The 26,346-nt window shown below is 39.1% G+C and overlaps 1 protein-coding gene across 3 annotated transcripts in view; it reads right to left on the bottom strand.

Annotated features, from left to right (window-relative positions):
* The window catches only part of LOC124154144, a 37,115-nt gene that overhangs the window by 6,264 nt on the left and 4,505 nt on the right, over nt 1-26,346 (bottom strand). For 2 of the 3 annotated variants that reach the window (XM_046527680.1, XM_046527679.1), the window contains exons 2-11: nt 12,498-12,676; nt 11,126-11,198; nt 10,428-10,604; nt 10,056-10,245; nt 8,079-8,232; nt 5,600-5,750; nt 5,377-5,480; nt 5,103-5,185; nt 1,822-3,082; nt 790-941 (exon numbers count right to left, since the gene is read on the bottom strand). In XM_046527680.1, the coding sequence (XP_046383636.1) occupies nt 790-941; nt 1,822-3,082; nt 5,103-5,185; nt 5,377-5,480; nt 5,600-5,750; nt 8,079-8,232; nt 10,056-10,245; nt 10,428-10,604; nt 11,126-11,198; nt 12,498-12,653 (2,501 nt within the window). In that variant the 5' untranslated portion in view covers nt 12,654-12,676. Of the gene's footprint in view, nt 1-789; nt 942-1,821; nt 3,083-5,102; nt 5,186-5,376; nt 5,481-5,599; nt 5,751-8,078; nt 8,233-10,055; nt 10,246-10,427; nt 10,605-11,125; nt 11,199-12,497; nt 12,677-14,006; nt 14,681-26,346 lie in introns of those variants that run through there. The other variant, XM_046527678.1, reaches the window with a different exon arrangement.

Here is a 26,346-nt window from a genome sequence, read left to right as displayed (position 1 = left end):
TGTACCAATATTCCTGTCATGGCATGTTCTTCAGTCAGAGCAAAGTGAGAGAGGCAGAGCTAGGAGAAGTGTGCAGGGTCATCGGTTGTAGGGAAAGAGGAAAAGCCAGCAGGGTTTTGCAGAGGAGAAATCCAGCAAGAGGAAGGGGAGAGGAGAAGTCAGGGCTGGTAGCAACCTAGTCAGAAAGTGGAAGTGCCAAAAAATAAGTGTCGTAAGGAACCATGAAGGGACTACCACCAATGAAATTAGTTAAATTGAGAGCAACTTCACTAGACGTGATGAATTAGCATCCTGTACACTTTGAAGCCTTGAATGAGGAACCTAGAAGCTATTGATACATCTGAATTGTGATAGAATCAGAGAGAGGTTAAGTCTGACAAAAATTTAAGTCCGAGAAGGATTTAACTTATTTTTTAAACATCCCAAACTTTCGCACATGCGCAACAGATGTAAAGGAGATATGATAAAAAGAAACAAAGAAAAAATTCCCTGTTACTCATTGAAGTAACACTAAGTGAAGAGTACATTAAAAAAAGTATCTTCAAACATCTACAGTGGAATTTTTGTAAAAATTCTGAGTAAAATCGTAGTCAAAAAAGCCTAGGCACTCTTGGTGATGTACCAGGTAAAAGAGGCTGGCACTAAAATGGTGAAGACACTAGTTGTATATTTAGATGATGCATTCATCCCACATAATTTATCCGTGGTGCAACTACTCTATCATTAGCAGAATCTTCTTCACAAACATCTCAATTATCAAGCACATAAATGTAAAAGAATCATTATTACCTGCAAAAGAAAAGGAAATATGGTGCAGTTGTCAACATAATGATCACACTCATAATGTCCTCAGCCTCATCGAGACAGAAGAATCTCAAGGATGGCATAATCAGCATCATGAGGCAAGAGAAGAGGAACATTACCCGTGATGGTGCTGTCATCTGCAAATTAATTAGGAGGGATGGGTAAGGAGTGGAATCAAGCCAACAACGAAAATTTTGGAGATAGGGTCAGCTGAAATTATGATTACCACAAAGAGAAGATTTGCAAAACCAAAACTACTCCTGCAAGAACTATTGAATGCTATGAGCCACTTAGTTGTGAGGGATACATACAGTGGCAGTGGCGCAGCAAGGGGGGGGTTTGGGGGATTAAAATCCCCCCCAGAGCTCACAGAAATTTTTAAGTTTAATCCATTTTACTTATTTGGATCAGTATTACTTATAGAATAGAGTTAGGATTTATCAAATATCCCTCAGAAAGCCTTTTTTTTTGGCTAAATTGTGGTCGCCAACATTAACATTAATAAATGGTTGACACTGCTGATAAAACAACACTTTATCCATTGGCGTTGTTAATGTAGCTCTGAACGCAACCAAAGGCACCTTCCGACCACAAAAAAAAATCCCCACAGACCACCCACATCCTTAATCGGCCACTGCCTAACTGGGGTAATTTTATACCTACCAGATCTCTCTGGTTTGCTTTATATTCACATCCAATGAATTATATTCTAAGCCCTTACACACAAAATTTAATTCAACTTTCTTTCAACAGCAAGCCATATTAGTACACTTTCCCTTTCCTAATTCAACTGAATGGATGTCTACCATCACAATAGAAGCTACCCCTCTTTCCTTTCACTCTGGGCCCTTTGCTTTCAAAGTGGGCTCAAGAGTTTGACAACAGAGTTACTATCAACCACCTATAGCAAAGATTATCACATTTATCAAGTCTCTCAATAGAAACAATCACTAGCAAAATATAAATCAATGAAGATTAGTTTTAAATAAAACAAGGCTATTGACTGGCCATACATACCAAGTTTTCAATGAACATACTCAATCCCAGAAAGTGAGCTTCTCTCAATGCTTCAAGTATGTAGAACACAGCTCCAAGTTCCATCACAGCTTCGGCGACTAGGCGTGTTTGTGACTTCAGGGAGTTGACCTTTAACAGACGACATTCACCAACTTCATCAGCTCCCCACCAATCATCATCAGGAGTTTTTCTTTCTTTAGAAGTTGTATTAAGCTCAGACGAATCCGAATTTTCACTTGCTAATGTAACTTTAGTTGATTCTTCTGGTGCAATTGTAGTTGAAGAACTTGACTCGCTTAAAATAGATGCCACTTCATTGATTTCATTCACCAGCTTCTCAGCCTGATTTTCTCTTTTCAAAGCATCAATAGCATAATGAAATAATTCTTCAATAGAAAAATTGTCTATCTTAGATGAGATTTCCAAAGGAACAAATATTTCAAAATCATTTGTAAAATTATACCCCCCTTCACTTTCCACATGAATGTTTGATGGTGATGATTCCACAGTTCTTCTATGAAAAGTATCCGTATTTTCCCCACTTCCTATCATATTTGTTTCTGTAGAAGTTTTAGTTTCTGGGTGAGCTTTTAAAGGAGAAACAATAGTGTCACTATCGTTTTCTTCAACAATTCCCCTCCTCAGCATCTGAGTATTTTGAGTTTTTGAAGAATTAACAAGCAAGAAAAGTGATTTCAAAACAGCATTAACATCTCCAACAGTATAATTTTCTCTTCCATGACCTACTAAGGTATTGACAAGCTTAGAGGACCTTAACAGGGGATAACTATCACTCTTCAACCTTTCAATGCTGATGATGGCATTTCTCCTCTTCCTCATCACATCCACATTCTTGACATTCCCCACGGCAATTCCTCGTATTTCTTCAACATCTTTGATGTCAAACTGCTTGTATGCTAATTTTGCATTATCTTCTACATTGCCATCATCAGCAGCTGGTGATGGTGCACTCAGATGCTGTAGGACTTCACTGCCACTTGTGCCCATAGCTTCTGAATGTTTTTCTGAGGCCATTGGCAAGATTAAGAGCACATCTGACTCAGTAGAATTATCGAGACTGTCGGATGCAGATGGAGATGATGCCACAAACACATCTGTGGGCATAGCAGTGATGGAAACATCAGCTTTGGATGATGGAGTTGCCTTTTGGGCATCAATAATCGCTGGTCCAGGGCGATTTGTGAAGCACACCAAGGACACAAGGAAGTATAGCAGGAAAAGAAAGAATTTCTGGTAGAATCTGAAATAAAAAAATGACACTATCAAAGAAGGGTAAATTTATGACCTACAAAATTCTACATTAATTTCCATTCCTAGTTTCACATCATTCATCAAAAACACCCAAGAAAACTATCAGCATCACCATATATACCGTATTTACTCGTAGAAGCCTCGCACCAGTTTTCCAGCAATGCCGGTGAAAAAAGTGGGGTGCTCAATTTACACGAATCCTCATAGTAGGGTAGTTTCCTTCATCGAAGAAAACGAAAAGCATTGATTGCGATTCGTTACCCACCATTAGTGTATTCATAATATACAAATTATTTGGTTTTAGTAATCCCAGTTTAGACGAATGTTAATGGTCAATTTTAACCATATTTGAAAAAGGCCAGATTGGCACCCATGCGATGCCACTCCACGTGTAGTCACAGGGACCTAGATTCTATACGAGTAGATAGGAGTTTTACATCGCCTGAGATTACCAATGCATGCATGAGGCACAGACTTCAGGGAGACATCTCTTAATAATCACCTATTAAAACTGCCTATGGTCAGAAAGTTTCCTTCGTTTGATAGGGTATTAATGATCCTTATTTGAGCCAAGCGCTAGCTGCTAGCAGGGTACTCTACGCTACTGCCATTCTCGGCAGCAAGCAGCCTGCATTGTAGTGGCGTTCATAGCCTCGCACCCAGGTAGCCTCACACAGCAGCAGCCAGACTTCACACGGGCTTTTCCCAGCATCAATACCTACTTAGTCATCGCGTTTTCGCTTGAAAATTTTCATTTTTCATTTAATCGTGAAAAATGGATATCGTTATTTAAAAATCTAAAAGCGTGAAATATGTACTCCAGGAAGTAATAATATTTCGATGATTACCAAGGATCAAAACTGGGGGGGGGGGGGGGGGCAAGCAATGGTTGTTCAAGTTGTGCGCAAGATTTAAGCATGGAAACGGTGAATGAAGTCAAAATTTTAAGGAAACCGTAACAGCTCTTTATTAGTTTTTAAAATTATTTGCTTGAAAAAATATTATTGTCCTTAAAGACATTTGCAATTTTTGCTTCTAGGGGGGGCAGCTTCCCCCTCCTGCCCCTCGCTGGGTACGCCCATGGGTGCGTGGGATACACGAGGGTGTAGCTTACACAAGTAAATACGGTATTATAATACTCTTTGACAATCCTTCCAAATGCCTAGGAAAGAAAAACTGATTTCCAACAATTTTTAGTCTAATTTGAATCTGGTCTGAACCCTTGAAATTTCATTTGGCTCTGATATGCTACTGATTACCACTGTTTCATAGCAAACAGGAAATTGATGAAGGTGATTTGAATCTCTTTTCCCTTCAAACTGGTTTGCAGGCATGCGGTTGCGCGCTGCGAGGCTTGGAAAACAGGGACACGGTGCTTCCGTGAATACAGCTATCATGCGATCGCTTCCGTTTTACGAAGGGGATTCTAACAGAAATAATAAGCCCGGTGTATCCTAGCATTAATGCAGTAATTCCGATGATTTAGCGTCCGATTTTATTTTTTTGTAAAGATGGCGGAAAATATTGAGCGAGAGCGAAAATCATGCACGGATAATCCGAAACCCGGATAAACCGCAGCCGGATAATCCGGAGTCTGCTGTACTGAATAGTTCTACTGCATGATAAAACCCACTCATCATTAATCAAAATTCAGCAATATTTTAGACCATTTTTTACACGAAGACACGTTTCCAACCCATGAATTCAACACCTTCATTAAGGCTGAAATTTTATGAACCATCATGCTTTTGCATTTGTGATTTATGAATAAAAATTACACTTAAATTAACTATAAATCATTTTAATTCATTAGTTATGAATCAACTTTAATTGGCCCTGAATTGTTCCAACAATTCCAGCATTGTAATCATGATTTTCCTCGGACATGATGAATGAAATAATTTATATAAAGATTAGGCTATTAGGCTGAGGCCAAATTTCTCTTCATAAGTAAAATGATTGAATTATATGAGGATGCTAATAATTCATCAACTTATAGAGGAGTTTACCTTGATTTAACAAAAGCATTCCACTTGGCATTCAGCAAATCAACCAAGACACCATCCATTAACTCCAGATGTTCATCTTTGTCCTAAAATAAAATCACTATTCAGTTTGGCAAGGAAAAAATAAAGTGATTCCAGTAAAATTGATAAAAATATTTGAGAAAATTTATGATAATCTGCAAAGATGCATGCATTCGATTAACTAATACACACAGAGGAATGTAGAGAATATTTCAACAGTACATATGAGGAAAATAAACAACTAGATAATGCTTACCCCAAAAACAACTAAATTCAGGGCAGAGTTCTTGTTGATTCTTCCTGTTTCTATGTCAATAGTATCAATTTGTGAAAGTGGATATGCTGCACATGTTATACTTCCTTAAAAGAAAGAATGGTAAATTTATCAAAAGAAATATTCAATATTGACAACAGCTCAAAACTTAATGAGCATGCTACATAGCAGTTGCATTATTTTCTTAATTTGCATCTTTACTCACCAATTTGCCAATATATTTCTCTCTCAATGTTTAGAATGTGGAAAAATATTTCAATTCTTGCCAATTTTGCTGCCAAGGTAAGAGGTGTTAAGCCAAGAACATTCCGAATTCCAAGGGAGGCTCCAATTTCATATGCCATATCAAATGTATTCTATTGAAAAAAATTAAGAACCTTTGCAAGGGAACTTCACAGAAAAATGATTTCTGTGCAAAATATACATAACTCATAAGTTAAACAATTAACATGTACTTATATCATCATAAAAGAATTTACAATAAACAAAAATTAAATCACAGGCTCCACTATACGATGAAAAAATATACAGATAAATAATCTAACACATAAGATGATTAACAATAATGATGTGATAACACATCCTCCATGCACAATATATAAAGCATACTCCCGATTACCCGGGCTAATGATGGAGAGAGACAGCACAAATAATCGGAAAACACAGATAACCCAAACTTTTGCTTTAATGTCTTGTAATGTTCATAATTTACGTAAAAAAAACGATATATTATTATTTATCTGTTATTTAGAGTGTTTTCCGGATTCATTGAGAGATTTCTTTGGCAGTTTGCAATCTTTTTAGTGGCAATAACATTGGTTGTACTCATGTTATGAATGCTCCATGTTAGGCCTGGTTTCGAAAACCACTCATATGAGGCTGTGTGATCACCGATACAAAAAGGTGGTTTGCACTAATGCTTCAAAACCACTGCTCGACCTCTGAAACTACACTGTCAGGCACCACACCACGTAGTCCCGTCTCGGAAAAGTTGCCTGGGTTGCAACTGCTGTGGGACATATATACGTGATCACGGAGTGCGGTCGTGCACTGCGAGGCTTGGAAAGCAGGAACACGGTGGTCCCATGAATGCAGCTAGCACGTGATTGCTTCCATTTTACAAAGGGGATTCTGACAGAAATAATAAGCCTGATGTATCATAGCATTAACGCAGTAATTCTGGTGATTTTGCGTCCGATTTTATTTTTTTGTAAAGATTACGGAAAATATTGAACAAGAGTGAAAATCATGCAAGGATAATCCGAAACACAGATAAATCGCAGCCAGATAATCCGGAGTCTGCTGTATACGTAAAATTATTATCCCTAAGTAGACTCTCATTTTGTCAACCAACCAGTCCAGGTGAACCCAAGAGCACCTTCTTTTGCCACTTTTTTCCAGGAGAAAATTGTAATATTAGTCAAAACTTGCCTTCATGTTGATATTTTACATATGTATAATTATTCTCGTATATTAATATCACCCACATAAATGTCACTTCAAATTACTGAATATCAAATACTGAGCATCAAATAACAAAAAAATTGTCATTGAGACCATATTTTTAAGTAGGGAGATAAGGGATATGATGAATACTTGCATTAAAACTTCAAATTTTCAAATACATGTCAATTTTTTATCTGTTAGATGACTGATAAGGTATGCCATGACATAATCATAGAAGAACACACGCAACCTGCAACACCTTATCTCCTCTTTCTGTGTATATGCAACAAATTACCCAATGAGGATAAGTTTTTCAGTAGATTCCATACATACCATACCAGATAAGTTGAAAAGCAGAGGAAGAAACTAGATTTACCGAGACTGGCAAGACAATTTTCTCAGATACTCATGTTTCTTTAGACATCAGCACCACCTATGGTTCACAGAGATGGCTCAAGTGTTGGCTTTATATTCAGCGAAACCAGGTTCAAATTCAGAGGTGGCTGAGATTTTCAGAGGTTGCCTGGTCCCCACTTGAGTGCTGTATGAAGACTACTTTAAGTAAAGCACTCCATCTGTCGCATTGTATGTTAAGGAATAAAGTCAACTTTCTAGGGAGAGATGTCATGGTTTATCTCCACGCGTCCTTACTTCACAATTATGCAAATAACCTGGTGTTGGTCACCTCCAGCAAATGCCAAGAGTGTAATCAAGTGACTTCCTTGATTTATAGACTAATTACTAATATCAGCATTTCATTGCATTAGCATCTATGATATCAAGGAGAAAATATGCCTTCATTGGGTCCATTGTGTCAGAAATAGAGAAAAAGGTGAATACATACATGTTGAGGGTCGCCTAAAACCTACAATGGTGAGTTTGTGGAGCAACAATATTAAAATGTCAGATCAATGAAAAATAGGCATATAATTTGCATATTGAGGTTTTCATAACAGCTATTATCATAACTGATATCTTTTTAAATAAAAATATGATCACAATGACTGAAAAAACTAATAGGCAACTTTGTTTAAAATGATGAAATTTTGAAAATATGACGCAAAACTATTACTGAAAAATATGAAACTGAGCAGGAAAGTTTTCCAGGAATTAAAATTCGCTCCAAGAAAAAAAGGGCAAAAAGAGGCCCCCAAATGATATTTCCGGTTGCACCCCCGATATTAGTCCAGGCACTGAAAGGATATTAAAACACAACCTATGTATGTGTTTTTGCATACCACTTTTTCATAGATGACCAGCATGTGCAATGCAGTATTTCCATTTGTGTCCTGTGCATCTGGGTCAGCCCCTCTAGCGAGCATGAGACGATAGCACTCCTCCTGGCCAAGGCAAGCGGCAAAACTCAGAGGATATTCACCCCAATACACGTACCTAAGTAAATGAAACAAAAATTTCGTCAATAACAAACTCTAACATACTTTCTATGCAACAATTATTAACAATGGCCTTACTCTTAAACTGATGTGCAGTCTCAATGTAAAAAATACCAATGGAGTACATTTACTGGGGCTCGAGAATGACTCACAGCTAAAATGGGATATCCATATTAATTGTATTTGTAAAAAGTTAAGTAAGGTAAGTTAAGTTTTATATGTTTGTAATTTGTATTGGACAACATCTAATATGGTTTCCACCATTTCTCAGGGTGAGTTTACATATTAAGAAAACTGAAATCCCTGATTCCTGTTGAGTATCTAAGGTCTCTGTACTTCTCATTCTTTCAGAGTCATATAAACTATGGCATTGAAATTTGGGGGCATGCTTCTTCTGTCAAACAAGTTTTACTGCTCCCAAAAAGAGCAATAAGGATTATTGGTAATGCTAACCCACGTGATCATTGTAAGCCACTTTTTTCACAGCTGGGTATCATGTCTGTTTACAGCTTGTATGTTTTCAGAGCACTCTGCTTTGTCAAAGACAATCTAGACAGTTACATGCACACATCTAATGTTCACAACTATAGTACGAGGAACAGAAACAATTTGAACATTGAATATTGCAGGTTGTCTTTAAATTATTACTCCTTCCATAAAGTCAGTATCAGGTTATTCAACAGGTTACCAACCCTTATTAGAGCTGAAAATGTTGCGATCTTTAAAAGGAGATTAAGGGTTTGGCTTGTGCGATATCCCCTTCACTCTATAGATGAGTCTTTGAATGTAATTTTAACGATATTAGATTTTGAAATGTGTTTGTACACAGAATGTATTTTTATATGTTTGTAATTTGTATTGGATGACATCTAATATGGTTTCCACCATTTCTCAAGGTGAATAAAATTATTATTATTATTACTCTTATTAATTAGTCTCATTAATTTCATAATTGTGAGCCTATCTTCAATGACTTGTGTAAACAGAGATGTGTGAGTGTGCACTCAAGGAAAGCATCCATTATTCGCTCCAAGTATTCTTTACTTGGCAAATAATCCTGTATTCACAGGATGAGGAATCATGTCAATATTTAGCTCCTTGCTCACTCTGAGGAAAACTGGAAGGGTGAGGAATGAAAAGCAGCAGTTGTCCTCCAATTAATTGAATCTGAGAGTCACGATGGGAAATGAGTGTTACCGATGGATGGAGGAGACTCATGTGGTATAATAGAGGATGCAGAGTTAGGTTATCCTCATTTTTTCAAGGTGAATTAACTGCTATCAGGCACACTCCAAACCCCATTTGTTTCCTTTCCATGTATTCCCAGAACCTAAGCTTTACGGTTTACAAATACTTCAATACTATTCTAATGATATCCAAAATTGGTTAATTCTCTATCAAATTTAAAGTTATATGATCAGGTATGCCTTGGGTGCTGACTTGCGGGAGAATTATATCTCAAAGACTATGACGCCAGAGGTATTTGTATGAGGATCAACTTTCACTTCAATATTTATTGTCAGCGACGAAAGCTAGGATTCCCAGAGACCCAAGCACCTATGCAGAAATTTATGATTAACAAATATTCCATGCAAAGAACATTATGGCTACATGTTTACTGACCCTGCAGTTATCTTGTCTCATTCTTCTCTCTTCTCACAAGCTTCTCTCATCAAACAAGGGTCTAACAAGCATGCCATCAAACATATCTACATCAGATTTAAACATAGGGACAACTACATACATACATACTTAATTTATTTCACCCAATACATCTCAAAATGTGGGATGTAGTAGGTGAATGTGAGAAGAATTACTTACCCATCATAATTGGTGTCTGGGCACAAACACACCCATTCATGTTCCAATGAGTCAGTTCTGGAAGCCTTTTGATCCTCAGGAGTCATAAATGTTCCACAACACCGTTCCTGGAAATTGGCTCCACAATTTAGCAGATACTTCACCATTGCAGGATCTTCATTGACAATAGCAAGATGCAGAACATTCTCCCCTAAAAAATTAATAATTTCAATAGAGGGAATAAGTATTAAAGACCATGCCAATTTTCCCGGTAAAATATGATTAATTGTTAATAATCTCTGAGTGAAAAAATGTCATTAATTACATCAACATAAGATAATTATCAATTGATTCAAATGAACAGTAGATTCAAATTAATTTAAAATATCTTACCATAATATTCATCACACATGTAAATGTCATTGATTAACTTTGGATAGAAACGTAACAGCCTTTTAGCAAGATCAGCATGGAGAGCCGTTGCATTGAGAAGACAAAGATGGAGGATTGTTTCTCCGACAGCACCTCTCTCATTCAAATCCCAACAGACGTCCCTGCTTTTACTTGGATCTGAAATAGGTAAAATCAGAATTGAAAATTAACATTTTAAATAGAACCACAGACTATTTTGTAAGCCATATAGACCCCTGCTGCTGTCTATGTTTTTTTACATTGGGAGACCTAACCACAGTAAACACTACTTATATAATTAGTTAGAATATCAAATCACCAAAGAGCCATTCCATGCCTTCAGCTGAACTATTATTATGCTTTTACTGACTTCTACTAGAGGGGAAACAATGAGAAAATAGTGACCTATCATCAGCAACAGTACAAGTCCACCAAATAGTTTTTCCCAGTTTGCAGCACCTCTTACCTTCCTTCTGAGAATCCGTCAATCATCCTCTATGGAAAGATTACTTATAACTTCTTTGTATGATTTCAATGCATTGTCTACCTCTTTTGATTATGCATTGGGCTTCCCTTCAAAAGCTACTGATAATCTGCGCTTTAGTAAAATTCTGCCTGTGGAGTTATATACCAAATATAATAGCGAATACATCAAGCAGTTATGAACAAAAATCACATACCTATATCCTTTTCCACTGGAATTTTATTGATGTCAAAATCATTTGGATCCTCCATGGCTCGCAGAGGAGGTAGCTAGATGGAATATAAGTGAATAATTAACCTATAAGTATAAAAGGAAAATTTTACTACTATTATCTCAATCCCGTAATTAACAATTTTTCAATGTTACTCTCAAATAAGGAAATTTTTTCTTCTAGATCATTTGGCAATAATTTACCCTGCGTAAATTTCATTTGCAAAGTATAGGAATCAGATCCACAAACATCTTTGTTCTAATCCATGAGTTATATTGCGACACTTATGAAAATTATTGTGCTTTTAAAGCTATGCTCTATATTAATGAATGAAATTTTAGATTCACAGAATGCAAGGTTAGGGGCAATAAAGTTCAATGAATAGGCAGCAAAAATAATGTTTTTACCATCAAAAGCATAATAAAGTTACTAAATTACAAAGACGTAAAAAATAAGATGATGCATCATCTCAACTTGTAGATGTTGTTTACCAATATTTTTGTCAGTGGATATGTGAAGGAAATTAGTCATGAACAACCCAACGAAAAACCCTTCATTTCCAAAATTTCACTTGACACAGGAAAATCGTCAATGAAATACTTCTAAAGATACAGGATCATTGGTTTGAGAGGTGGAAATTAATCCTTCAGGGCTAGCGAAATTTTTACAGTCATATCTTCAACAGCATACAAAACTTCACAAGAGCTACAATTAAGCTTTGTAAAATGATCTTCTAAGAGGTAAACTCTCTTTATAGTTGTGTCCACCCCTTACAGTCCCACCACAGTGGGGATCATGTGCCGAGGAGCAGTGGCGGATACATACGTCGAGTGCACGACCTCCCCACCACATGCGAGGCCGCCCACATTACCAAACATTGCAGAACCACAATTGTAACTTTTTTAAATCATAAGATGGCATCGTCTTGCATGTAGATGTTTATAGCCAGTTTAAATAAAACTATCTTAAACTTTACATGGGACTTGATTATTTGTTTCTTACGATAACAGTAAAGGTAGCTCAAGACATCTCTTGCGCTCCCTTCTTGAGTTTTTTCTGTACACACCACTGCAGAGGAGGGATCGAAGGTTCAAGGATCAACCATAGATGGCCTCAAAAGGATCTAGCCTTGCTCTCTAGACTTGGAAGGTTGATAATTAGTCCCAAATGCTACAGTGATGGTAAATTTCCCACTCTTACAGTGACTGCTTACATTTGATTCTTTGGTTTGAAAAGGTAAATTTGGAGTCTTAAAGTGAGTGTAAGGTAAGATATTTTAAATGCTAAACAAGCATAAGTCCTTCAAAACAAATTATGTAAAAATAAGTAGTAATGAGGAGAGGCATAAACATATTACCAATTTGTGCCTTGGACGTTCTTTGTTACGCAGCAGTACTAGCTGGCTTATAGGGATAAGACGGCCTTTCCCTTTGTTATAGAGGAATGGCTCCACCTTCGTCTTAATAGCATGATCCAATTCTGCATACTGCTTAGTCTTAGTTGCTCTCTTCATCAGCTCCACCAAAAGACCTCCACCTGGAAACAGAAATTTTATCAGTATGTATTCAAATATCTGATTTATTTTTTTTATTCACACTTACATTAAAACTGATTTTGATAAAAAGAGATTTCTCGTGTGCAGAAATTTAGTTCTTAAAAACTGAATTACACGAAAAAAAATGGGGTCACTCAATGGCCAGAAGTGAAATAAAAGTTAACAGCACCACCATAAAAAATAGATAAATACATTGATAACACAATTGGAGTTTTTATTATTTTAACTCAACATGTATATTAACATTAATTTTAAAAATTGCTGATGAAAATTATCCACCTTACCCGTAAAACTGTACCGTACTGCAGTGGCAGATCTATGGGGGGCATAGGGGTCTATAGCCCTCCCCCCTTGGGTATCCAATTTACACTAGATGGAGTGGTTATTTTTTTTTTACCCCCACAACTACTGGAATTTTAACCCTCACTTAGCCCCTTCCTTGTCCCTATCCTGGGTCCGCCACTGCAGTACTGCTTCATATCCTTCTAATAGGAAGCATAGTGCCTCAGTGGGTCGAAATCTGAACTAGGTACTGATTAAAGTGTCCAAGATCAAATCTGGATGTAGCCTTTGCGCATCCTCAAGCAAAATATTCTGACAGTGCAAGGTGGTTCAGTGATAGGAACTGGCCTTCTGACCCTGAATGTGTAATATTCACAACACCTGGCTTGGTCTTGGGCGAGCTCTATACCCATTTATCCAAATAATCCCTCAAGTTGAATCATGAACGAGCACACCCAGGGCTGCCGATTTAAAAAAAAATTAGGGGGGGCTTATGGGGGTCTTGCCCCGGGAAATTTTATAAATAGTGAGTTTTAAAGTTTTTTTTTTAGCATTTTAGAAGAGTCATAAGATCAACATTAGAACCCTGAAAACTCGACTCTTGATAACTCGACATTTTGGGGAAAATCAGCAAGCCTGACACATCTTTTTCTCCCCCCATAACGAATTTTTGAGGGGGCTCGGGCCCCCTCAGGCCCCATGGAGTAGGCGCCACCACGCATTGAAAAAGTGGATTTAGCAAAGAGTGTTGTCTACATCTAGGGGTAATAACTTGACCCGAGTAACTTTCAAGTATAAGAGCACACAAGGGTTTATTTCCACTCTCATTTTACGATATGTATATATTGCCCGTTTTATCACGGAGATTGGACAAAATTTTTGCCATTTTGTATTTTAAATTTTAATGACAATATCCATAAAAAGCAATGAACTGTTATTGATTAAACATTAAATTGAAACTGTGATTTTAATTAGGAATATCGCTGGATATTCATAATAATAATAATAATAATCACAGCATGATACAACCTTTAAGATCCACCAATTTGTAAATGGCTTGGGTTGACGCTCCAGCCTGCTTCTTCACCCCACTCGTAACATTGCTCTCTGTATTTCCCATGGCAGCTTACAACTGACGGCATGTATGATGCGAACAACATTTTGAAAAATAATTCCCTAAGAGCTTACGATGCCTTTCCGAAAAGCAAGTCCCCGCCATTGGATAAAAAACTTCAATCAGTAGTGGTTTCCGATAAAATATATTACGACCTCCGAACAATGAGAAGCAAAATATTGTTTTTTACTCGCGGCGATACGCTAGAGTGAACATTCGATGGACTCTCACTGTCTTTACGCATTCTAAATCGATCCGCAAGCCCTCCGCCTGGCACGAGGTGTCACCGCGGCAGGAACATCGAATGCCCCCGTGAGCACGGATGCGCAACGCTGACCTCATATTTTTTTATCAAATTCACTTTGATCGTGTACAAGATCGCAAATGTAGAACAACGCAAACAGAGCTGCCTAAGAAAAGTCGATTTAATGGTAAATTGCGTTGGAGGCAGTAGCTGATCTATGGGGGGGTATAGCCTCCCCCTTAGGCGGATTTAGGGGGGAGGCTCGGATGCACGTGCTCCCTCCCCCACCTAGACGCTTAAAAAATAGACATGATTTTTAATACGACTATAATTAAGTTCATTTTTTTTGTATTTCGGAACCTCACTCATTTAATTTCATATAAATATCTTTTACATTAAAACAAAGACAATATTTCGTACAGTAATTATTGTATGTTGTTTTTAATCTCAAATATGAGATTAGACGGTCAGACCCCGGTGCCCCTCTCATAAACAATCTTGAATCCGCCCTTGGCCTCCCCCATTGTTTCGAAAAACACACTAGAAAGAACAAAATTTTTTGGAGGTTGCCACTTCGTACAAAAGTATTTAGTTATATTTTACGAATTGAAATACAAATGACCTCTAAACTGAAGGCCTATTTTACACGCTTTTAGTATGTTATTATCCAGAGGCGGATCCACATAATCCACAGAACAGAGATAGATCCATATGGCCTCCCGTCGGGTATCCAATTTTCACTAGTGGGTAGATTTGTAATTTCGATCGGACCCCACTATTGCTGGAAGGTTACCCCCTGAATCCACCGCTAGTGGGAGGAATGAAATATTTTGGGGGGATTTTAAAAATACGTCACATTAAATATGCGAAAATATTTAAATGCATCCTAAATATTTTTCCCGTTTACAGTAATTTACGATGCTTTCGGGCCGGGGTCGGCAACCTATGACTCGCGAGCCGCCTGCGGGTATTTCGATGTCCAGTTCAATGCTCAAAAAAATAATTGATCAATTATCCCTTTCGGCACTGTGGAGTTCTCGCCTTAGCATCACTGCTGGAATGAGCCCCAAGAGACTCTTCCGTCTCCTCAGCGCGGAGCATTTTTGCAGGACATTCGTTAAGAAGGGTGTCGTGGATAATCACACACTCTCAGCACGCTCAGCACCAACCTTTTTCGACCCTTCCAAGCGGGACTCCGCATTATCTGGGACTCCGAGGGTAGTTGGGCTCCATCCTTTCGGGGTTTATAACCCCACCAGCGGCATTGGTTCGCGGTCAGTCATGCATTGTTCATATGAATTACATATGGACAATTGTTGCTTGCTCGTAAATTGCAAACTTCGAATTGAATTCCTCGATTTATTACGGGAATTGTCAAATCTTGAACGAAGCTCTACCTTCAATATTGACGCATTTAATGTAGCAACAATTTCCATGTTGATGTTTATACTGAGATCGAGATATAAGTTAATATTTATCGTAGAATTTCGTTCAAAAATTGCAAACGCTGCTCAAGAATGACCGCGGTCCCTTACCACAAAGACGGGTAATATAAGACGAAGGGTCCGGGTACCTATTCCCGCTTTGTTGCGTCCCGAAGCTAAGACTTCGCGAACCCGCGACTATCGCAAAAGGGGGAGAGCAAAGAAACGTAAATTTTCGGCATTCGGATCGCCTGCGTAGGAAAATCTCAGACGAAAATTTGCGGCTTTCGTCTCCCGGGTCAAGAAACGTCCTGCCGCATATTTTCGCCGTTAGTAGCGAAATGGTTATTTCATTTTAGAAACTCAATAAATATTGAAAAGTTACCCACGTCACAAAACCATATAATTACGTCACGCAAACCGTGTGAGTACCACGGCACAAAGATTGATGACAAAAAGAAATAAAATCATTCGGTTTTGGAAAGCATCGCGAGCACGGAATGCGCGCCTCAACATCAGGGCCCGATTTAGATGAAAAGAGGCCCTAGGCTATTCCACTTATGAGCAGGCCCGAGCCGGATCCCTTCTTAGGGCGGTGGACGGCCATGGCCAGAGGGCGCAAGCACTATGCAGGGGGAGGACTACCGGGGGGCGCCAAAGATTTCCAGGCTGGAGGGCGCACCGGGATACAGTAGCGGATACAGAAAAAAACTCGAGGGGATGGCGTAAAAGGTAAAAAATAATCAAGTCACATGCAGAGTTTAAGAAGATTTTAGTTAAATTTATTACAAGACAAGCCATCTTATACTATAAAAAAGTTATAATTGTGGTTCTGCTATGTTTGGCAATTCGGGGGGCCAAGCAAGAGGGGGGGCATGCATCTGTATCCGCCACTGCCGCGATGGTGTTCCGGCGGCCCAGCACGGGCCTGCTTATGAGACCCTTTCACCTACCATTTTGAAGTTTGTAAATTACATGAGAGATAATAAAATACATTATCACAGTGATATACACCCTGGCTTACACGAGGGGGACCCAAAAGTAACCAGACGAATTAAAAAAAAAAATCCAGAATTTATTTTTGCGTGTCACAAACGTTAATCAACTTCGAAGTAACATTAACACTGAAACATTGGTTCAAAAGTTTTTCCACAGTGAGAAACACCTTTGGCACTCGTCCTTTCAGTTGCCTTGCAGCGGCGCCTTATATTTTCACCCCCAGAATGCCATCAAAACGTTTCCCTTTCATCACCCCTTCCATTCGGGAGAACGAAATGAAATAAAGGTGCGATCTGGTGAGTAGGGTGTTCGAGGAAGGGGTGCCATACAGTTTTTTGCCTAAAGTGGTTTGATCAGGAGTCAACAAGCGGGGGATGAATTCCGCCGCGATTCGTCACATTCGCACTTCTACAGTTAAAATGCGCTGCACAGAACTCCACGAAAGACCAGATAGTTCAGCGAGGTCATCAATAGTGCGACTCCTATCCTCATGCACAAGGGCACGAATTTTTTCAATGTTTTCAACAGTTCTGGACGTCGAAGGCCGGCCCGGGCGTTGAAAGTCTTCGATCGACATGTTGCCGCGTTTGAATCGGGAATACCACTCGTACACCTGAGTTCTTTTCAAGGCGTGTTCTTTGTAAGCTGTAGACAACATATCAACCGCTTCCGACGCACTTTTACCGAGTAGAAAACAAAATTTTAACGCTGCACGCTGCTCTCGAACATCGACCATTTCCAAAAACGAAGATTTCAAAAAAACTTATCGAACGAACACTGTCACAAGTGTCACTAGCTACAACCTCTTTCATCGACGCCTTTTCGCATACTGACTCAGAAATGGTGAATTAAAACCATTAAAACCCTCTAGCGGGAGAATCCATAACTATAAGATTGACGCGCCAAGCGATTTCCGTCCGGTTATTTTTGGGTCCACCCTCGGAAAACCTCGCCGCAGTGCCCGAAAGAAAACACTTCGAAGATCAAACATGAGCGTGGACTTCCTCAGTGCATTCCATCCGATTGGGCTTTCGCCCCTGAAATTCAACTCCTGTTTTGCTAGCCCGGTTGCATTCGCGTCAGTCCTCATCGGTTCTTGGTCAGGGCTGTTTAAAAAAAACCCTAACCACTGGTTTTTCAATAATATTTTTTGTTTTGTAGTAGAAAAACTTATGCCAGCGTTTTAAAATGAAGAGGTGCAAGTATACTTACCAAATACGTATTCCTACAAATAAAAAAACTAAATACTAAAAATTAGTTGCACTGCGTGTTTGTAAACGCAAATTTGATCAAAAGGCTGCATTACCGACAAAACTAATTTATATTCTAAAATTGCAGTGAAAATATTCAAAATACGCTGGTGAAGTTGTATACTTCCAGGACCAATGGCGCAGCAATGGGGGAATGGGGGCTTTGGGGGATAAAACCCCCCCAGAGCTCAGAGAAATGTTTAAGTTTAATCCACTTCACTTAATTGGATTAATACTGCTTATAGAATAGTGTAAGGATCGATAAAATATCCCTCAGAAAGCCGTAAAACTCACCGTTTTGAGCCATTTATTTGAAAAATTTTCTAGGCGAGGGCCCCCACACCTCCTGCTTACCCTGACGGGTATTCCACACCCTCAGACCCCCCAGTGTTTGGTGCGCCTAAACCCCCCCTAGCCATAATTCCTAGCTGCGCCCCTGTCCAGGACAGTGGAGAAAGATGGATTTTGAACTGAAAGGAGTTAGCGCCAGTGCTTCCAACAGGAAACTCGCTCGTTGATAGCAATCTTGAATAGCGATGTATATACATACACACCGATATACTTTGCGAACCAATGTATGGATAGCAAGACATTACGGTTAAAAAGCGAAGGAGTGATCCTTAAAGGCGATGCCTTGTTGGCACACGTCGTGAGCAAGGACATTTTGTATTAACTGCGTATTTTAAAGAGATTGTTGAAGCTTCATTAAATCCAAATAATTTTTACATAACCCAGTTTCATTCACTCCTCCATTTTAATTGATTCCTTGTATCATTTATATAATAAATTGTGATTAGGGGGTTTTATTGTTTTTTAGGTGGGTTTAAAAAAACCCATGTGGGTTTTTCGGATAGGGCAAAATAGTAATAACCCTGTTCTTGGTGTCGAGAAGGCAAGAGAGACGTGTTGCCTCATTTGCCAACCTTCCAAGTTTTCACCATCCTTGCCTCATAAATAAAACAGGGCAGGTGGGTGTCCACGAATTATTGAAAACGACATTATAAATATGAAATACATCGGCAAAGAAAGGCATAGGTTCCGAACCGGAAATGTGGAGATTTAAAAAGGCGCTCCATTGTCAAAACTGTGCTCATTGTAATAATTACTGGTATGCATTCTGTTCACGCTAACAGATGATAAAATAAGTCATAGACAAAATACAAAACCACACATATCCACACTTATACGCGGCCAAAGTCGAGGGTCTACTGTTTCTAATAACTATTGCACTTATAAAAGTTCGTTCACATCCAAAGTGCAATTTTTTTCATTCAGTAGATAAAAGAAAGAAATTAAATTAGCTCCGCAATATGCAGCCCATCACCGATATGGAAATGAGCACTGATATAAACAAGGAAAATAATAATAGAATGAACGAGAAGGCGCGCCATGCGATAATTCGCATAATTATTTTGGTTGAACTCGTTTTTTCCGTATTTTATAAAAAAAAACCCGCGTTGAGAAAGCAAAGCTTCAACAGCAATAAGTGGTAAATCGCCTCTCTCCTTCATTTAACAACGCTGTGACTGTTGTTGGGATTTCGTGCGGGACCCTTCAAAGGCGGAGTCGAGGAAAACCGCAAGTCCTCTTCTGATGCCCGGGCAACATGACAGATTGTATATACAAGTAGCATATAGTTAATAGTAGATAGAAGTATTTTTCAACTATGAGCTATGACGTATGTTTCGGGGTTATCGTAAGTGGTGATATCTTGGACCTGACTGATTACTATGCTTGACCCTACGAATGCAGGAAACACCGTCAACAGTAGCTATCGCACTGTCTATCCCTGAAAGAATTGATTATTCATGGTGCATGCAAAAAAATACAGCGTGGTAATAATATCTATCACCTTATCTATGGATATATCACCCTATCTAGTGGATATTCCACACCCCGGTGTGGAATATCCACCAGAATAAGCGGCAGGTGTGAGATTAATAAATTGCGGAATTTTCCCTGAAGCAATTGAATATTTATGGTGCACGCACAAAAATAAAGCGAAGCCGTTCGAAGACGGAAGCATTAAATAGGCATGGCATGATTTGTATAAGAAGTTCGATGAAAGACAGTTTCTCGGCAATGATAAGTAAAGAATTCTGAAATATACAGAGAGGAACAGTAGACCAACAAACCGGGAGTATAGTTAAAGTTACTTCTCACCCAATGACAGAAGGAAGGATTTTAATAACCTTACATATAAAATAGACATTTTAAGCACACATCTTTGTCCCCTAAAATGAAATGCTAATTGTACTATAAATATTAAAATACCAAATTGAAAGTTTGATCAGTGGCGGATACAAATGAGGGGCGCAGGGGGCACGCGCCAGGGGCGCAGCTAGAAATTAAGGTTGGGGGGGTTTAGGCGCAGCTAATACCGGGGTGTGTGAGGGTATGGAATACCCATCAGGATAAGCGGCAGGTGTGAGATTAATAAATTGCGGAATTTTAAGATAATTGGTTCAAAATTGTGAGTTTTAAGGCTTTCTGAGGGATATTTTATTAATAATTACACTATTCTATTCGTAATATCAATCAAATTAAGTAAAATGGATTAAACGTAAAAAATTCTATGAGCTCTGGGGAAGGTTTTATCCCCCAAACCCTCCCCCCTCGCTGCGCCACTGGCGCGCGACCCCCCTTGCGGGGCCACTCATATTGCCAAACATTGCAGAACCACAATTGTAACTTTTTTATTTAATAAGATGGCATTGTCTAGTTAAAGTGTATAATCACTTTAAATGAAAATTTCTGAAGCTCTGCATGTGACTTGATAATTTTCTATAACGGTAAAAGTAAAGGTAACTCAAGATATCTATTGCGCCCCCCCCCTTGGGTTTTCTTTGTATCCGCTACTAAGTTTGATATCATTATATTAGCAGTATTTTTATGTCTCTATATTGTTCAATTCATTTAGACACACTAATATTCCCCTTATTTATCTAGTCGTGTAAGCTTTGTATATTTTGTATAATAGATACCCATCCCTTCAAATAAAATCAATCAATGAGAATTCTTGATAACTGTAGCCACTGGATCCGCGCTCTGACGCATCCACTGGGCAAGACGCTAGAATCGCTTTAATGGACCATAAAGAGATCACAAAACATCACCGGATTTGCGACATCAACACGTCAATGGATAAAATCCACCGCCACATAAAGATTACAGCGGTAACGTAAGTATCAAGAGTCGGTACTTCCAAGATCATTGGGAAATGTAAGTATCCTTAGCTAGAAATAAAGATTCCTTCAAAGACAAAATTCGAAAGTTATAGTCAAGCTCCGATTAAAAATGAGGTTGGCCGTAAAAAGCTGGGAAATCTAGATGGCCAACTTTTCCCGGTGAAAGGGATAGTGGAGCGGTTGCCTACAAAAAAATCAACATTTTAAGACCCTGTCCCTTTAATTCCTTTGTGTTGCAAAAACATTTGCAGTATTTTTTATTCCTGGGCAAGTGTTTTTCACCACCGGAACACAGAATAATTAAAACAGAACTTTGAAATCCATCCCCACAGAAAGTAACTTAATCTAATAAAACCTATGTTTTGTAGCCCTCTATTTTATTTTTTCACCGATGTTACACTATTTCATCAAGACCCGGCTACTGCTTCGTATCTAAAATATTCCTTCATTTTAATTTCTTGCCGATGTTTCATTTTTAGGTGGTTCTTTCCGTTAGCAGATACAGAAAAAACTCTTTACTTTTGTAGTAATGACAAATAATTAAATCACCTGAAAAGTTTAAGAAATGTTTATTTAAACTGATAATACGCACATACAAGACAATGCCATCTTATGATATAAAAAAGTTACAATTGTGGTTCTGAAATGTTAGGCAATGCGGGCAGCCCCGTAGGTAGGGGGGGGGGGGGATGCGCGCCCCCATCCGCAACTGGTCCCTTCGAAAGCCTAAACGCTGAAGTTTCTCTATAACTCAGGGGACGTCGTCGTTGTTTTTGGGGGATTGGGAGTCCATTACTTTCCTCAGCGCCTAGTTGGTGTGCAATATCTCTCAGCGATAATATATCTGAACTATGTCAGTACTACAAACTATATATATATATATATATATATATATATAAAATCTTGATGAAAGCGCACTAAGCGATAATATAAATATGTGGCCGATCGAGGCGAACGAACAAAAATTGTACTACTAAAACATAGACACACGTAAAAAAAGGGACACTCACAAATAAACGTTCAGACGTTTCAGCGGATTGATCCGCTATCCTCAATGCTGAAGGTGAACTGCTGCAGGCAGGGTAAGTTCCTCCAGTCGCCCTCCTTGGTGAGGTAGTGGGGGTGGAAGAAGGGGAAGGGGAGAGGGGGGGAAAAGGGAGGGTAGGGTTTGTTTTGGCTTTTTAGTGGGCGATGTTTAGCCCGGGCGTTTCAAACGCCTTTTCAACCCAGATGTGGGCCATCTCCCTCGTCCTCACCTCGATGATAGTTGCCCTCTCTGGCAAAACTTCAATGAAGGTTAGGGAAAAACATTGGTCGAAGGTACTGTTGTGTGAGGAAGTGTGAATGGGGATGGGTTCATGAAAGGGGGGAGTTTTGCAGGAGTGCCTGTGGTTATTCATACGGATGGATCATCCGTATGAATAACCACAGGCACTCCTGCAAAACTCCCCCCTTTCATGAACCCATCCCCATTCACACTTCCTCACACAACAGTACCTTCGACCAATGTTTTTCCCTAACCTTCATTGAAGTTTTGCCAGAGAGGGCAACTATCATCGAGGTGAGGACGAGGGAGATGGCCCACATCTGGGTTGAAAAGGCGTTTGAAACGCCCGGGCTAAACATCGCCCACTAAAAAGCCAAAACAAACCCTACCCTCCCTTTTCCCCCCCTCTCCCCTTCCCCTTCTTCCACCCCCACTACCTCACCAAGGAGGGCGACTGGAGGAACTTACCCTGCCTGCAGCAGTTCACCTTCAGCATTGAGGATAGCGGATCAATCCGCTGAAACGTCTGAACGTTTATTTGTGAGTGTCCCTTTTTTTACGTGTGTCTATGTTTTAGTAGTACAATTTTTGTTCGTTCGCCTCGATCGGCCACATATTTATATATATATATATATATATATATATATATATAGTAATGGCTTTTAAATATTCATTAATAACTTTTAAACATTGCTCTATAAGCTGATGAAATGTAGACACCTTCAATGATGACAATTTGAAAAGATACCTTTTCAATTTTTCCAAACATTGCGGGAGGAAGGGGCGGCCCCCTGGTCCACCCCTTAATCCTCCACTTCTGTAACTGCACAATTTCAAATGTACGGATATTAAAAAGGTATAAAGAGGAATGTTTCACGCAATGTACAGTGTACACATACTGTGTGACAACACTGGAAGTCAGCCTTGGACACGGCCGTGTACTTCGATTTCTATACGACATGACCAGGGCTAGATTTCCCTATAGGCTATCTGAGCTTCAGCCTAGGGCCTCAAAATCAAGAGGGGGCTGAATCCAAATTTTTCGCACTTTAAATCAAAATTACACTATTCTAAAAACGGTGAACACTAAAATACTGAACCGAAAACAAGGAGAAATTCTGCAAATATGAATAGTGAACAAACATAAAAATGAATTGGTTATGAACAAAATAAACTTAAGAATGGGTGATAAGAGAGGGAGTAGCCTCATGCGTGAAATAGCCTAGGGCCTCTTCTAATCTCAATCCGGCCTTGGATATGACCCGTCTTTGACCCCTAACGCCACATTCCCTTGAGAGAAATAGTCGCAAGTGCCTTTCCCATCATCAATTGAACGGATTGCTCGACTTTTTTTCTCGCGTGCATATGTTATGCACAAACATGCCTAAGCACGTACATCGGGAGATATATAGACACATCTGCTACGACCGACAAGCTGGATTTTACAACCTTGCAGACCCGAAAAAATGCTAAATGTACACTACGGGTAAGATAAATTTCGGTACCATTCGTTGCGAGCGATTTCAAAGAGGGTGACAGGAGACATAAAAAGCTATGAAATAATGGAAAATAAAATGTCGAAGAACCGTAAACACAAAAAAATACCAATAATTGCATAAATAACTCATTTTTTACAGAAGGCCGTTGAAATTCTTTTTTTCAATCTTTTTTTCTATCGATTTTCAATTTCTTTCCAGTTTAAAGATCTGCGCGCCGAAAAAAAATTCACAATCAGGACTGGAATAAAAATTGCTACCAGATGTGTTGACATGTATTCTGAAGCTAAATACGAGTGAAATTATTAACTTATTGGCCGGAAAAAATAAAAAAAACTACAAATACGCCGCAACAATAAATTTCCCCTTGATGGGACTTCCAGAGATAAGACTAACTAAGCTTTCAGTCGTTAATGCGCATATTATGCTACTCAAATCGAAATAATTGCGTTCGCTCATAATAGTACCGATGAGAGGATACGTAATGCAGGAAACTTTCGGAGACATTTATAGTAATCATCAGGGTCAGGCAGGGGAGGGGGCACTTGATGACGAGGCCCCTACCCTGGAGTGATCCCCAAGAAACTAAATTTCTTATCCTCCAAGGCAAGGGTTTCGGAAGGCCTAAGAACCCGAGCAACAATATTTCTCTCGGTCCCCTGATGTCGTAACACGGTCCAACGGTGGTTCTAATTCGTTAGGCTAACTAGTTCTTTGAGTGACTGCGGGGTATGAAAAGCCTTTCAACAAAATGGGGATTGCGCGATTTTCTCCCAAGGAAATTAAAGACATCGGAATTCTTCTTTTCAGTCTTTCTTTCTCCTCACGTTATTCCATTTCCTTCCACTTAAATGATGCATCATTACACAGCGAGAAAAGATTCACACTCTGGGCAGGAATGAAAATTGATAAAAAAGGACACGAATAGCATATAAATTGTCAATAAATAGTGTCGGAAAACCACAAAATATTATAAATAGGCTCGTTAAACAATGTTTATTGTTATATTGTAGATTGTGATAAGAGTTTTTAACAATAAAGAGACCCGTATTTTTGAGTTTGTCCATCGGTCGCATTGCCTGCATTTAGAACCATTTGCGACGAAAAATTGGTGACTTATTCCTTTCGCAGACAAGTTGATGACGTCACTGAATCCTGACGAGTGGGTCATCGCGTCTTAGTTACTTCTGAGCATCGATCTATCGAGGCTCATTGTTGTTTGCTCTCCACAGATTCCATCCTCCAGAGAAAATTCTCCCATAAAGAGTAAATGCACCAAAAAGTACGTCACCAACTCATGAAAATAAGGAGAAGACTTCTGCTGTTTTTATTTTAAACTATGAGATAGTGGCCGAAAGAGGAAGTTTTTTTTTCGTTCCCCAACCTTTTCCGAATCCATTCATTGTGTTGCGCTTTCGGGTCTAAATGGACGATCTCCTTTTTATATTTATCGGGGATTGCAGGAGCAGTGCTGTCGTTGTCCTCCCGCCCGCCCTCTTAAATCCAGTACTTGACCTGGGGCAGTGCCGCTAACTTTGATTTCTCGAAGACTTGACGATTCTTTGGGCCCCCAACGCAGTATTTCGCTGGCAACCCGATGAGAAAGTGTTTACAATCTTTCAACAGAAATCAATGTTTTTCTATCGAGAAGACATGAATAACGCTAGATTCCACAAATGCCATGTATGTAACATTATTAGGAAATTAATCCAAGAAGAACAGAAATAAAGCCTAAGCTAAGGAAGAGAGAACAAACCATATTCAATGACAAGAAAACAAGCTAAAAAACAACATAACCCCGTCAAAAAAACAGCAACCACTCTTTTTTTGATATTAGATCAAAACTATTAATCACACCCAAGCCTGATAAAATGCTAGATTTCGCTTAATATCTGACCTCAGAGGTCGCAGTTTAGAAAGTTGGGGGCACAGAAGCCCTAGGTATAGAGTAGCTAATTATTGCTACGCACACTTGCTTCACGCATTGTCGGAGAAAATTATCTGTTGAATTGCAAGGTAATGCTGAGGCAAGGCCGCATCCAGGAAAAAAAAATTGGGGGAGGGGACTTAAGGAAAAGGGTATGATCGCGGGGGAGGGGGAGTTATTTGGTGGGGGACACTTAAGACCGTATCTCTATCATTTCCTGTACTTTCGTGTCAGGTCAGAAGATTATGGGTGCCTAACAAGCATTCATTTCGTTATGGCCACGGCAGGGGCAAACGGCCGCTATGAAATGCGCATAAAACATGTAGACCTAACAATGCTAGCCAGAGGGCAAGTTCATGGTCAAGAATGATATAAATATAACGTTGGTCTAATTCCAAAGCTCCGAGGAACTAGGGCCGAATGACATGTAACGGAGGGTCCATATATGCTACGAGGAATA

This window comes from Ischnura elegans, chromosome 2, assembly GCF_921293095.1.
Source record: "Ischnura elegans chromosome 2, ioIscEleg1.1, whole genome shotgun sequence".
Classification (NCBI taxonomy): Eukaryota; Metazoa; Arthropoda; class Insecta; order Odonata; family Coenagrionidae; genus Ischnura; species Ischnura elegans.
The sequence above is the reverse complement of the archived record's forward strand: the minus strand, read 5'-3'. Positions and strand labels throughout refer to the sequence as shown.